A 14,904-nucleotide genomic window follows, 5' to 3' on the forward strand; every position below is an offset into this window, starting at 1 on the left:
TTCGGTGCATGCCGCCGAAAAAGCCGCGTCAGTGAAACGCGGAAGAAAGCGCAGCTTCCGGGTGAGCGGGGCGCAACCAGAAGCGGCGCCCGGATCGGCGCGTGCATAATCGGTTACTCTGGGTTTTGCCGCCGTCGCGCCCCGCCCCGTGTATAACCGGTATGCATCGCGTCTTCCCCCTCCGCGTTTTCCATGTGACCCGAAATCGCCGTTTCGGCGGCCGTGCATAATGGGCCTTGTTGGGGCCAAGCCTGGCTAGAGTTGCTAACTCCAGGCTAGGGAATTCCTGGATATTTTGTGGTGGAGTCTGAGGAGGGAAGGGTGGGATGGCGGATGATGATATTTTTATAGCCCACCCTTCCCAGTTGGCTTAAGGCAAGTCTATGTCATCTGGAGTTCAGTTAGAATTCTTGGACATCTGCAGGTCCCACTTGGAGGCTGGCAATCCTAGGCATGGAAACAACCTGTGGTTGACTTGATATCATCCAGTGACATGACTCAGCTAGGTCTGGCTGCTTGCTTGTTCACCTTAGAAAAGGTTACCAGAGGTATAAAACTCATTTGTTACAAGGGCTGGATCTGACTCGGGTTGCCAGCTCTAGGTTGGGAAATATCTGGGGATTTGGGGGGTGGAGCCTGGGAAGGGCATGGTTTGAGAACCTCAGCAGAGTACAATGCCACAGAGTCTGCACTTTAAAGCAGCCATTTTCTCCAGGGGGGTTGATCTCTGTTGCCTGGAGATCAATTGCAATGGTGGGAGCTCTCCAGGCCCCATCTGAAGGAAACCCAAGATCTGATAAATGTCACTTTGTTGGGCCAGGCTATACATGTCTTAAATGTAATGCCAGGGGATCTGCTATTCGGTCATCTCCAGCCCCAGAGATGTTTACCTGGCCTCAACCAGGGCTGAGGCCTTCTCGGTCCTGGCCCCTACCTGGTGGAATGAGCTCCCAGGAGAGTTGAGGGCCCTGCGGGAGCTCCCGATGTTCCACCGGGCCTACAAAATGGAGATCTTCTGCTAGGTCTATGGTTGAGGCTGAAGTAGTGAGGAAGATTGGATTGCCGCCCCCCCCCCCCCCAGTGTTAGGCAGCAACTAGGCTGTTTGCTATCTATGGCACCTCTTTCCTTCCCCTTATTAGAGGCTGGTTGGGGGGGATGGGAGATGGAGTTATTACCACTATGTTTGTTCTGGTTTTCTGTTGTATGTTTTTTTTTGTCATCCTGTTGGTTTTTAATGGGGTTTTATTGGGATTTTTAGTGGACATTTTGTAACCCACCATGAGCCGGTCTCGGGAATGAATCATAGAATCATAGAGTTGGAAGAGGCCATACAGGCCATCTAGTCCAACCCCCTGCTCAACGCAGGATTATCCCTAAGCATCCTAAAGCATCCAAGAAAAGTGTGTATCCAACCTTTGCTTGAAGACGGCCAGTGAGGGGGAGCTCACCACCTCCTTAGGCAGCCTATTCCACTGCTGAACTACTCTGACTGTGGAAATTTTTTTCCAGATATCTAGCCTATATCATTGTACTTGTAGTTTAAACCCATTACTATGCGTCCTTTCCTCTGCAGTCAATGGAAACAGCATCCTGCCCTCCTCCAAGTGACAACCTTTCCAATACTTAAGGAGGGCTATTATGTCCCCTCTCAACCTCCTTTTCTCCAGACTGAACATTCCCAAGTCCCTCAACCTATCTTCCCTTGGCCCCAGATCATCCTCATCGCTCTCCTCTGTACCCTTTCAATTTTATCTACATCCTTCTTGAAGTGAGGCCTCCAGAACTGTACACAGTACTCCAGGTGTGGTCTGACCAGTGCTGTGTACATCACAAGATTATGACATCTTGTGATTTTGATGTGATGCCCCTGTTGATACATCCCAAAATGGCATTTGCCTTTTTTATTGCTGCATCACACTTCCTGCTCATGTTTAGCTTACAATCCACACGTACCCCAAGGTTTCGTTCACACACAGTGTTACCTAGAAAGGCATCCCCCATCCAGTAGGTATTCTTTTCATTTTTCTGACCCAGATGCAGAACTTTACACTTATCTTTATTAAATTGCATCTTGTTCTCATTTGCCCATTTTTCCATTGTGTTCAGATCTTGGTGAACTCTGTCTCTATCTTCTGGAGTATTTGCCAGTCCTCCCAATTTGGTGTCATCTGCAAACTTGATGAGTAGTCCCTCCACCCCCTCATCTAGATCATTAATAAATCTGTTAAAAAGTACCGGGCCGAGCACCGAGCCCTGAAGTACCCCGCTACTCACCTCTCTCCAGTCTGATGAAACACCATTGACAACAACTCTTTGAGTGCGGTTCTCTAACCAATTCCCTATCCACCTAACGATCTGAAAATCCAGATTGCAGTCCTTCAATTTATCCATCAGAACATCATGGGGAACCTTATCAAAAGCTTTACTAAAATCCAAGTAAATGACATCAACCGAATTTCCCCAATCCAGCAAACCTGTGGCTTGGTCAAAAAAGGAAACCAGGTTGGTCTTTCCTCTATTTCCTGAACATTTCCCTTTTCTTTCTTAGTTCCTCTTGAAGTTCTCTGTTCATCTTAGAGCTCCTGCAGTGTTTTTGTCTTTCTGGGATAGTCATGGATTGAGCATGCAATAGCTCTTTTTTGAGTAGCGCCCACCCTTCACATGCTCCCTTCCCTTCCAGCATTTTCGTCCATGGTATGACACTCATCATGTCTCTGAGTTTATTAAAGTTTGCCCTACGAAAATCCAACATCCGTGTCTGGCTACAAGCTTCCTTGCCTCCCCATCTCAAAAGAAATTCTATGAGGACATGGTCACTTCCCCCTAGGGTCGCCACCTCCTTCACCCCATCCACCAACTCTTGCCTGTTGGTCAGTATTAAGTCCAGTATGGCTGAACATCTTGTGGGTTCATCTACCATTTGATAAATGAAATTGTCAGCCAAGCAGGTCAGAAAGTTGCATTACTGAGGACGCTTCGCAGAGTTTGTTTCCCAGCACACATCTGGGAAATTGAAGTCACCCATGATGACAAGGTCCTGCTGCTTGGATATTTTCCCAAGCTGCTCACAAAGACGAAAAAGAAGAGTTGGTTCTTATATGCCACTTTTCTCTACCCGAAAGAGGCTCAAAGCAGCTTACAGTCACCTTCCCTTTCCTCTCCCCACAACAGACACCCTGTGAGGTGAGTGAGGCTGAGAGAGCCCTGATATCACTGCTCGGTCAGAACAGTTTTATCAGTGCCATGGCGAGCCCAAGGCCACCCAGTTGGCTACATGTGGGGGAGCGCAGAATCAAACCTGGCATGCCAGATTAGAAGTCCGCACTCCTAACCACTACACCAAACTGGCTCCCAAAGTGCAGCATCCACATCCTCACGTTGGTCAGGCGGTCGGTAGGAGACACCAACCACCACACTGTTTGTTTTCCCCTCACAAATTTTCAGGACGATCCTGCATTGAACAGGGGGTTGGACTAGATGGCCTGTATGGCCCCTTCCAACTCTATGATTCTGTGATTCTGTGAATATTGTAAACATCCCTGCACAAAAGTTCACTCAATGAACAGCAGTTACAGGTAAGTGCAACACTGTTATTCTTACAGTATTTCCTTACAGTCTCTCCCTTGTACCCACCCTCCCACTTCGACTTCTGGGAGAGCCTAGGGGCTCATCCACCCTCACCCATCACTTGAAAATACTCCCAAATCTCACATTGGCAGTCAGTGGAGGAAACTGCTATGGTGAACCACACAGCTGCCATAGGACCATGGCCATGGGCTACAGGGGCAGTACCGCAGCCATGTCTTTCCCTGGGGCCCAGGGCAGGGAAATGGGGCGGGGCACCAGCAGAGAAGGAGGCCACTCCAGTCTGGGAACGATGTGGGCTGGGAGTCTTCTAGCAGCAACGGCAAGGCCAGGCCCAGCAGTAAGCAGTCTGTCCATGGGGGAAACCCAGTATATGTGGTCCCTGATATGAAGCCGCCTTCTTCCCCACCCCTTCTCTGATGCTGGCATGCTCCTTAACCAACCTCTTGGATTAGTTTCTGATAGGAGGTCCGGGGGAGGAGGCATCCTTAAGCAATGTGGGAGGGGAGGGTGGTTAAATGCCCAGGGTCTCCTGGACTGCTCCCATTGCTCAGATGTTTTTGCAGAGTAATGAAAACCCCATTTAAAGTGACCACAGACCCTTTAAATCGGGATTTCTGGACCCACAAACTATGAACAGAACTGGTTTGTCAGAGAGTGATGCTGCTTGGTTTGGTTCATGGCCAAACCACTTTTTTGTTGTTTGTATCCATCCCTGGCACTGTCTGCCTTTGTGTTTATTCCTGTGCTCTTGGGTTTCTTATTCCCATACTCCTCAGTTCATGTTTCTTGTCTTCATAACTAGAGTGAAAGAGTGCCTACTTCAGGGAAGTGGCCTGAACTCAGCTGTTTGCTGGAGGAGGAGGTGCTGCTATACCCTGAATGTACCATATTGCTGGGGCTCCATCCTTAACTTTTGCCCAGGGCCCCAATCACTCAAAGCACTCCATTTCAACCTCCCCCCCCCCATTTAGCAACTGAGCCTGTGGATGTTTTTTGTGAAATGTTCACATTAACAGGATGGGAGATATTAGTCAGGAACTATTGCACTGTCCTGGTGCCAACTGCATTTTGTAGACAGGGAGCAAAATAATAATTAGAAGGGAAAATGGTAAAAGGTCACCATTTTAGCCTCCTGCCTCCTGAATGCAGATTGCTTAGGACCTGTGTTTCAGAGCTGCTCATGTCATCAGTCATTTCATTATTAAAACTGCCTTCACCAGCTACCACTGGCCCAGTGAACAATGCTTACTGCTGTCTTGTTTCAGCTGACCTCAGACAAGAAACAAAGTCTAAAATAAAATTTAAAATCCCACACATTGAAATCAAGGAGAGCTAAAGTTACCTTTTCAAAAGTGTTTATGTGTGTGCAACTAACAACTCAAAAGTGCCAAGAGCTGAATTCCTTGTGACTTTACTTTCTTTAAACAAAACAGTGGTAGATATTACAGGAATGCCTGAGTCTTTTAAGAGGAGAAAAGGTCAACATTTCTGAAGTTTTGCACATTCCCTTTGGAAAAGCAATCTATCCTCTTAAAGTTATAGCAATTGCATTCATCTTTAGAGAACTTTTAATTGTGTCTCACAAATGAGACACAAAAGCACAGTATCCTTGGGGGAACTATTAATTGTATGTTTCTGAGGACAAAACTGAATAATAATAGTTCTATTTAAAAGTTAATTGTCCTTTCCAGAGTTACTCTGTTTAAACAAAGCATGGAACTCGAGTTACGCTGCCTCATAACCAACACGGTCACAATCAAGCCTCACAACAAGCATTGCTCCTGGAATCCCTCCATTCTGAGCATCTTCACAGAGACCAGTTTTGCATTAGGAGACATGCCTTGTTTTAGCCCCACTTTGGATTTCCTTTGAATGCTGCGAGTTGACTCTAGGTTTTCTAAATTTGGGCTTTCCTTTGCTTGCTTCCCAGGCTGAAATTCATGATATGCTTTCTGCCTGATGGAGGTAGCTTCCCTTCATACTTTGCTCCCCCTTTACAAGTTTTTTTTTTTTTTGCCAGATGGTGCCTGCTCGCACCTTTCTTTTAGTTGCACCGCTTAATTTCATCCTGTGCCCTCAATTGCCTCCCCCTTTCCCCAAATGTACTAGAAGAGGTTTTTTTTAAAATGTGGAAACTTGCATTACAATGCTGCTGCAGTGCAACATGGAAGACTACTGCAATTTATAATTGAAATAAACAGCGTTGTAACACAGTAACACTCTTTTGAAGTCAGATTTTTGGGATGGAGGGCGGGGAAGGAAGGGAGGGGGAGGAAGGGAGGGAGGGGGGAATGATAAGGAGAGGGCATGTACAAACAACTCAAAATGTCGGGCATGGAAAAAAAATTCATGCATTTCTCCATTGGGCAGACCCAAATCAGATTCTGCTATGACTCAGGAAATCATTGTAACTGTGAATTTCCAGAATGTGTGATAAGTCAGAGGGCTATCCAGATCTGTGCCTGGAAAGCCAAATTTTAATGAGGAAACAGATGGGGAAATTGGCACTTTAAAAATGCAAATCCAAATGATCTGTCCTTTGTGGAAACAGTCAGAGTGTGAATCTGACCATCTATCCCATTAGAAAAAGAAGAGTTGGTTCTTATATGCTGCTATTCTCTACCTGAAGGAAGCTCATTACTGAATTCATTTTTAAATTCAATCTCCTCTTTCAAAGGAAATATAACATTGGTATCGACTTAAAAGCCTGAAACTGTAGATCAGGCTTTCTCAACCAGGGTTTCATTATCATGTCAATGGGTCTGACCCATAAACAGCACTGCCTTTTTAAAGAGATTTTAAAAATTCTGCAAAGGCCTGATCATGATCAGACCTGCAGTACAGGGGGCCGGGCCTGAAGCAACTGCATCTGTCTTGCCAAACCTACTGACTTAATATCTGGGGAATCTCTAAGTCCGGCATGGAGGTCAGAACATCTTTTTGTTGTGGTCCTCCTATGCAGAGGGGAAATGCATCTGAAAACGGAGTTATTGTAGCTAACAGTTACTGATGGCCTATTTCCCCTAAATTTGTTTAATCCCCCTTTAATGAAACTAAATGTACTGTGACAATGTTAGCTGCTGTTTGAATGAAGGATCCCTTGTTTATGTCTGTACTCCATTTTCTGTTCATTGCCTTCCTTGGGTGCTCCTGAGTAACATGGGAGGGACAAAAATGTCTCTCTGTTGACTGTCACCATCCAACCTCTGTCCTGTCTGCCCTTTGTCAGCAAATCATTTGTAGCCACTTACCACATAACATTTCCAAGCTATGTATTTCCAACTCATAGACTGTTCCCATGAATCTTCATTCAGAATGGAAAAGGCAGTACTTGCTAACAACCAATGGAGGAGGCCAAGAGTATGATGAATGCTTTTGGCGGAGCTTGGGAGCACTTTATCCTCCTTGGGGCAAGGGAGATAAGAATGAGTAGAGGAAGGAGAGAACAAAGAGCAGCGTTGCCCTGCCCACTCACCACACCGCCCTGTTCCAGGGAAAGAATGCATGGAACACGCTGCTCTGAGGTTGCCTGCTGCTTCCCTCCAGCATCCAGAGACATTGTACCTATTGAGACCTGATTGTGTCGTATACAGCTTGCTGCAAACTAAACCCAGAGTTTGAAAAGTGGGAGTTGAGCTACTTTTGTCTTAGATTTTATTGGCCTGGCTGGCCTGGCCAAGATCTGCACATCCCCCTCCTGTTTGTATAACCCTTGTCATTAGTGATGTCAGTGGGACAGGCACACAACCAGCAGACTTAACAGCCATGCAGCTTAGTTGTAGAGATTCACCAAAGGGCAGATAGTGCTAGGAAGGCACAGCCTAGTGCAAAGACCACGGGACTCCCAGCAACAGCACATTTCCCAATGTTTTCTCAAAGAAATGTATACATTACCTAGTTTATTGCAGGTTGGCAAAAAAAGTTTGGCCCTTTTAGTCTTTTGTGACTCTCTCTCTCACTGCAGTGTTTCAATCAATTCTATTATATGTTCCTCCTTTGTTTAGACTGTACAATTTGTGCCTCAGTAAAGACTTAGCCAGGATTTATTTTTGCATTTTGCACAATATTAATGCTAATAGAGCATGCTGATAATAGTAGAAAAGCAATGGTATTTTGTTTAAAATATTATTTATGGTAAGATCCAGACTACACACATATTTTAAAATAACCTGAATTCAATACAGTTTTCTCCCCAGTAAATTAATTTAGATGGTGGTTGCAAAGTATAGCCCAGCACTGCTGCTGGGCTGTCAGACCTATAAAATGCAGGAGATGAACTCTTTACAAAATCCACATGTGATAACCTTGGAGACGGCTATAATTAAACTGCAGACATTAATCATCAGTGTGATGCTGTTATATTGGCAAAGGCCTAGATTTATAGTGCTTGTTAATGTATAGATTGGCCTTTAAAGAAAAGTTTGAACTAACCCCCCCCAGCAATGAAGAATATTGGTCCCTTTAGAACTGAAAAGGAATCACGCTTGGCTAAATTTGGAAAAATTTAGTAGTGCCTGGTTCAAAGCTTTATAGCCTGATTAATGAGTAACCTGACTTTGAATTTCTCAGTCGCTGCTCTCCCACTGTGTTATAGTTTCTTCTTTGCCAGTATAAAGTTCTCTCTTTTAAAACATTTAGTCACAGCCTGGAAATGCCAGTGTCCTTAGTCAATCTGCTTGTACTTATGCTGGGGACAACTTATTTTAGAGAGGGAAGCTCTAGAGCAATATCGCTGCGGCAAGGTATGGCCAACATTTCATATTATTCTCTAATTGTTTTCTAAAAGCAGGATCCAGACGCTTAAGTCACGTCGCCCTGTGTCTTAACTGCCCATTACAGAAGCTGAGGGGAACGTCTCTTTTTCGGAAGGGTGTTTTAGTTTTTTGCCGGTTATCCTCTCTTTTTGCAACTCACTAAGCCTGCCCAGAGTGGACCCTCCAGAGCAGCACAGGTGGCAAAGTCAAGACTGGGCTGGTATTATCCTTAAATTTCCATAACTGTTGATATTGGCTGTCATGAGGATGTTATTTCAGTGATGTTTCTGCCTTTCACTTCTGCTGCAACTGTTAATGGAATGAGGGTGGGTTTGCACAGCCACCCTGCACGTGGCTGGATTTCCTCCCCCCTCCCCTTGGCTCAGATTGTATGCTGCTCCAAGTAGCTTCTGGATCCTTTGCTGAGTGAAAGAAATTGAGCTTCTATATGCCGTCACCCAATGTATAAGGGGAAGATCTGCTGTAATGTGTTTTTGATGATGCTGTCATAACAACCATGCAGATTGTATGGGTGACTCGATTCTATACCCCAGGATTATTTTCAGAGTAGTGATTGTTGTGTTGGGAATGGGCTGTGGCTGACTAACCAAGCACATTTCACTTGCAAGAGATACCAAATTCAAGCACCTTCTAAGGCCAAAACATATGTGAAAAAACAAATTTGGTTGCTTGTACTGTTATTTTTCCCATTGTGGAGCTGCCTGCAGCTCTGGAGAGGCATTTTCAATCTTGGAAAAGGCACAAAGAAAGGTCCTCTCCTTTGGTGGTCTTTCTCCAGTCTTCAAACTAGCTTGTCTACGTGTGTGTCTGTTAGGATACCAGGTGTACTTTTTTCCCTGGTGTCTGTCCTCTTTGGGATTCTTTTTAAAATATGATTAAAATGTCCTTTTTGGGATTGGAAAGTTAAGAATATTCCTAGTTAGTAAAAATGAGCACTGCTTAAATATGTTGTTGTTGTTAGTTGTAAAGTTGTGTCTGACCCATCACAACCCCATGGACAATGATCCTCCAGGCCTTCCTGTCCTTTACCATTCCCTGGAGTTCATTTAAGCTCACACCTACTGCTTCAGTGACTCCATCCAGCCACGTCATTCTCTGTCGTCCCCTTCTTCTTTTGCCCTCAATCGCTCCCAGCGTTAGGCTCTTCTCCAGGGAGTCCTTCCTTCTCATGAGGTGGCCAAAATATTTGAGTTTCATCTTCAGGATCTGGCCTTCTAAGGAACAGTCCAGGCTGATCTCCTCTAGGACTGACCAGTTTGTTCGCCTTGCAGTCCAAGGGACTCGCAAGATTCTTCACCAGCACCAGAGTTCAAAAGCCTCAATTCTTTGACCACTTAAATAATGGTATTTAAATGAGATTTGTCATAGCGAACATTAGTTTAAAGTAATCAACTGGGAAATATGTCCTCTTTTTTGATTTTCAAAATATGATAACCCTACTAGAGAAGAAGTGAGTGGTGATTCACAAAAGCTCATTTGCTGCCACAAATGTTGTCAGTCTTTAAGATACTACTGACTCTTGTTCGTTTCTTCTGCTACCCATCTTGATCTGATATATACATGTATGTGCTTACACATTATCATTGTTTGAGCTGTTTGAAGGTAACTATGCTTCATTTGTATCTAGAAGTTGAGAAAATTTTGTCATTTTATATATGTTGAGCTCTTATTATTCATACATTAATTTTTCCTGTTTTTGTGATAAAGACACAAGCCATAGTAGAAAACTAATACATTTCACTTCTATTTGACCTGATATCACATTTTTTAATATTTAAACTATACATTCACTGATTTCCATAAATTTTGTACAGTGAAATATGATAAAGATGCCGTGAAATCCCAATCCAAACTGGTATCCTACTTCACCCACTGTAGCGGGTGCACCTTGATGCCAAGAAGATTGAAACGAGGTGCAATGGGGTCTTCGAAGGAGGGGAAGAAGGTAGTGCCACAGTAGAGACTGAGGTTGACATTAGATCAGGTCCTGCAGGAGGAGGACTGAGTGACCTGGTAGGTATCGCAAAAGGAAGCATGATGAAAGAATGCTCTATCTGAGGAGGTGGTTCCAGATGCCAAACTGCTCCATGGAGGTTGTGGAATGGCTGTCTCCAGGTGTTCCACTAGCAGCCTGAACCCTGAGTGGAGAGCGACACCACAGGATGCCGAGTAAATCCCAGGGAGGAATTGAGAGAAGGCAACCTGAGAAGAGCAAGGAGCAAGGCTGTGGAAGAAGAATGTTCCATCAAGTCTCAACTGACTCATTTTGACCCCATCCATGGTACCTTCCAGGCAAGCGGTGAACAGAGGAGGCCCAGAAAGGGAGACATGCAAGGAGCAAAGGGTGTCGACATAGGAAACATTGAGAAAGACTTGTCAGTGCAGCTGGGAGATGAGGGAACTGGAAGCCTTGGCGAATTTACTGGGCAAGTTGCTCTGGACAACTCAATAAACAAATTAAAAACAGCTTTTCATCTCTGGTGGCTTTTTTGCTGGATGAAAGGCTGGTTTGATGCCCCCCTCCCTCCCAGGTTCCCAACAGTCACCAAAGAAAAAAAGGTTTCCATTTCTTTAAATTAAAATTATCATGTAAATAATGCACAAAGGTTGTTTCATCTGAAATGCTATTTGTATTTAGACTTGTATGGACATTGTGTCATTTTGCTTGTAAAGCATGTAAGCATAGTTTATAGCACAGCCTGTGCCATTCTTCAGTGGGTGGAAAGTCTAACTGCAAAGTGAACAATATAACTTTTGCTCATATTTTTATCCTATAGTTTACCTTTTTTGTTTTCAATAAAAGTAACTGACACTGTTTTATTAATTAAATTAAAGTTATTGTTGTTGAAATACTGTTCTAGTTCTAGTTGGTATGTTATTGTTGTTATATTGTTATATTGTTATATTGACATTGATGATAGTGTTCCATGTAAATATTCCAAAATGTTTCCTGTAAACTGCTCAGAGCTATAGGGAAGGGCGGTATAAAATCTAAATAAATAAACAAACAAAAAAATAAAATATTCTGCTTAATCATGTTAGGACATTCTGAGAGTTGGAAGTTATTTGGCATACTAAAACGATAATGTAGAAAATGTCTCTTTTTTCCTTTGTGCCTTTCAGATTTTAAATGTGGGAAGAAACCCTTGGAACAAAAAGCAGGGAGTTTTTATAACCACCTCTCTAGGATTGTTGGTGGAAACCAAGTGCAACAAGGCTCACACCCATGGCAGGTGAGCATTCCCTGGCCAAGATAGCTGCAGTCCAGACCACCTGCAGTTCTAAATGGCAGCATATCATGGAGGTAACAGAGGGATTAAAAAACAGGGAAATACATCTTTGGGCCGCACTGCAGGTCCTTTTGTTGAACCTGCAATAGCAAAGGTGCAAGTAAAGCAAGAAACAACGTCACTTTTCTTTGGGTTCCCAGAAGCTGTGATTGTTTTGTTTCCATAGTAATTGCCATTAAGAAGCTGAGACAGACCTACTGGTTTGGGAAGTAATATTCTTACATTATGAGATTTCTGTGTCTGTCTCTTGATGTGTTATGCTATTTAGCTTGTTGCAGCAGAATTTAGAAGCAAGGATCTAAATACTATTTTAAACAATTTATGGACTGTAAGTTTGTGTATGTGCATCACACATAGTCAACATCACCCACGGCTGGAGAAAGTTTAGTGTAAACCAGTATGTGCTTGTGTACTTTGCTATCTACCCCTGTGATTGCAGTTGCTGTTTTTCAGTGGTTGTCCTCCCAGAGATGCGTGAAGTTCTAAGACATACAAGTTTTTCTGTCTTAACTACCTGACCTACATGAGAAATACCTAAAACCCAAATTATCATCAGGTTAAAATAAAGTTGCTATGTCAGTTCACAGTGTTATTATTAAGAAAGGCAAGTATGGCTGCTTAAAGGAGATTTTCCCATGCTCTGTCTCATGTGGTCCTTTGACTAATTGGAGGTGGGCCATGAAGGACGCCTTCTCCCCCCCCTGGCCCTTTACTTCATCCCTCCCAGCCCTTTACAACACACTTCGGGTGTCATTGTCTCCCATCACTCCCAGATGGGACTATCTCGTTACAGAGAAACAAGCTCAGGGTTCCCATTGATTTGTCATTGTCATGAGTTAAAATTTCCATGAAAATAAAATTTTCTTTATGTTCATTGTTGTGGCGTGTCTGTATCTTATTTTGAAGGGATGTTTAAACATTACCATAGCGATCAGAGAGCGTTAGGGCAGTGGTTGAGAGTAGAGGAGTAAACTACGCCCCCCCCCACCGGGCCTCAGTAAAATTGTCGTTGAGTGGTCCCTGGTGATAAAAAGGTTGGGGATGCAGAGGATACAGTATGTAGGTTGGAACTGGCAGATTCCAGCCAGACATGGTGTTCCAGGTGTCTAGTTTTGAACTGGGAAGCCCATTTGCCACAAGCATGTACTGATTTGCACCAACCTTTTTCCAGCCATGAGTGATGATTTTTAAGTGACCCCTCAAGCACTCTTTCTTTCTTCTGACTTGATAAAATTGTGACATCACCTTTTGCTTGTTCTCTGTCACAGCCAGTAAGATTTGAAAAGAACCAGATCCACCCTTCAGTGGCCAGGCAAGACTGAGGAAAGCTGGAAAGACTTTCCAGGCCAACCAATTGGCTTCCTGTTTTGTTTCCAGCTGGCTATAGGGGTGGATGGTGGCAGGACTGAATCCTCTAAAGAAATGTGAAAAAGAAATCTTGTATAGTTCATTGGGGGGGGGATGCTGCAGAGTTGGGAGACAGCAATTCACCTGAAGGACAGTATTAGGCTGGCCGTTTTATCTTCTGGACAGCTGTGCAGGCACTTTATTTCTATTAAGCACTTAAGGTTGCCAGACTGCACATTTTCTGGTGAGAAAATTCTACTGAGCTCCTTGAGGCTTACCTCTCAGAAAGTATATTGAAGCTTATACTATGTATTATGCATAATGATGTTAAATTCCATAAGGAAGTGTTAGGAAGTGTTAGAGTTTTAAAATGTAGACATTTATGCCTACAAAGTTACAACAGTCAATTTAAGCTATCACCAGTCCATCAGTTGATTTAATTACGGTCCATGACCAGCAAATAGAGTCACAACAGATATTATAGGACTCTGTGGCTTAGTTCTTACGGGTCTAGACCAGCCTTTTTCAATCTTTTGATGATGGAGGAGCTCCTGAAATGTTTTTCAGGCTTTGAGGAGCCCCAGAACCAGGCTGGAAGTTTGTCAGCTGGCAACATCTCCTTGCCACTCCCAAGGAAGCCTGGGGGTGGGGGAAGATAAAGGAGGCTATTTGAGGCAGGAATTGGTGTCTATGCCCTGACCCCTTTTCTATGCACAGTAACCATGCAAGAATGCCACCCCCAGGTCAATGGAAGTGGCCAGTTCCCTGCTTTCACGCCAATGCCAGGAATAGCTTCCTGGCCATCTATTAAGGCAGGATATGGGTGAAAGTCTGGGGAGTCCTTTGTGAGCCCTTGGTCTACAATGTACCTTTTCCACACTCAAAACGGAACACTACTTCAAATTCAAAAAGAAACAACAACTATAGAGAGAATCAGGGAAATTCCGCACTCTGGCCCAACTAACGTAGTTCCCGCTGAACGGGCTACTGCTAAAAAAAAGTGTCCTACTTTGTTTTGCATGCAGCCTTTTTTTTCTTTTCTAGTCTTCAGCTTCGGGTTTGGCCAGAGGGGAGAGCTAGGCGCCTGTTTTGTGTAGCGACTCATCCTGCCTTGCTCTGTCAAGCTGGAGAACGAATCAAATGTTGCGACGTTCTGGAGCCTCCGACTTAACCCTTTCCTTTATTTTTAAAAAATATGTATAAACATGTGAGCAAAGATTCAAAGGTTCATAGGGCACTTCAAGCCCTACGTATGCTAGTGATCACGCCTGCGCTTATGTGTTTACACATGTTTAAAAGGTTAAAAATATATTTTTAAAAAATAACAGTTCAAGCACAGGACATTTGGAGTGGAATGCTGTCAGCCACTATGAAAGGGGACGCTGTCACCAGGGCAAGCCACGTAAAAGCCTCTGTGTTGCTCCAGGCTTCTCGGCATTTAAAAAAACATCAGGCAGTCCCATCTGCTGTAAGGAGGGAAGGAGGCGGGACCAAAGTTGCGACAAGTTGGAGGAAAACTAACACTATTTTTAGAACACAAGTGTGTTTTGTGGGTGCGCTGCTTGCTCACAGCAGGCACATGCTTTTTGGGGGGAGGAATCCACTTTTCTAGATTTCCCGGCTCCCAATGGAACAATGTAGTGGAAGCTTGGCGATGAGTTTGTGGCTTGTGCACGATGTTGTGCAATTTTTTTTAAGTGTCCACAAAAGGTAAGACTGCCACTAAATTTGTGTGGAATGTCCCTCAGTATGGTCTAATGGTTGGAGTATTGTGCTTGGGTCTGTTGGGCTTGGTCTGATCAAATGCCCATTCTGTCCTTGAAGCTTACTGGGTGACCTTGGGCTATTCACACACTCTCAATCTAACTGTTGTGGGTCCTCATTGGAGAGAAAATTGGGGCAT

General features: G+C 44.0%; 1 protein-coding gene across 4 annotated transcripts in view; it reads left to right on the plus strand.

The window, feature by feature from the left end:
• Positions 1-8,175: 8,175 nt before the first annotated feature.
• Positions 8,176-14,904, plus strand: part of OVCH2 (ovochymase 2) — a 49,520-nt gene continuing 42,791 nt past the window's right edge. For all 4 annotated transcript variants that reach the window (XM_077321880.1, XM_077321881.1, XM_077321882.1 and 1 more), the window contains exons 1-2: positions 8,176-8,331; positions 11,488-11,597. In XM_077321880.1, the coding sequence (XP_077177995.1) occupies positions 8,241-8,331; positions 11,488-11,597 (201 nt within the window). In that variant the 5' untranslated portion in view covers positions 8,176-8,240. The remainder of the gene's footprint in view (positions 8,332-11,487; positions 11,598-14,904) is intronic.

The sequence above is a fragment of the Paroedura picta genome, chromosome 2 (genome assembly GCF_049243985.1).
Source record: "Paroedura picta isolate Pp20150507F chromosome 2, Ppicta_v3.0, whole genome shotgun sequence".
NCBI classification, from domain to species: domain Eukaryota; kingdom Metazoa; phylum Chordata; class Lepidosauria; order Squamata; family Gekkonidae; genus Paroedura; species Paroedura picta.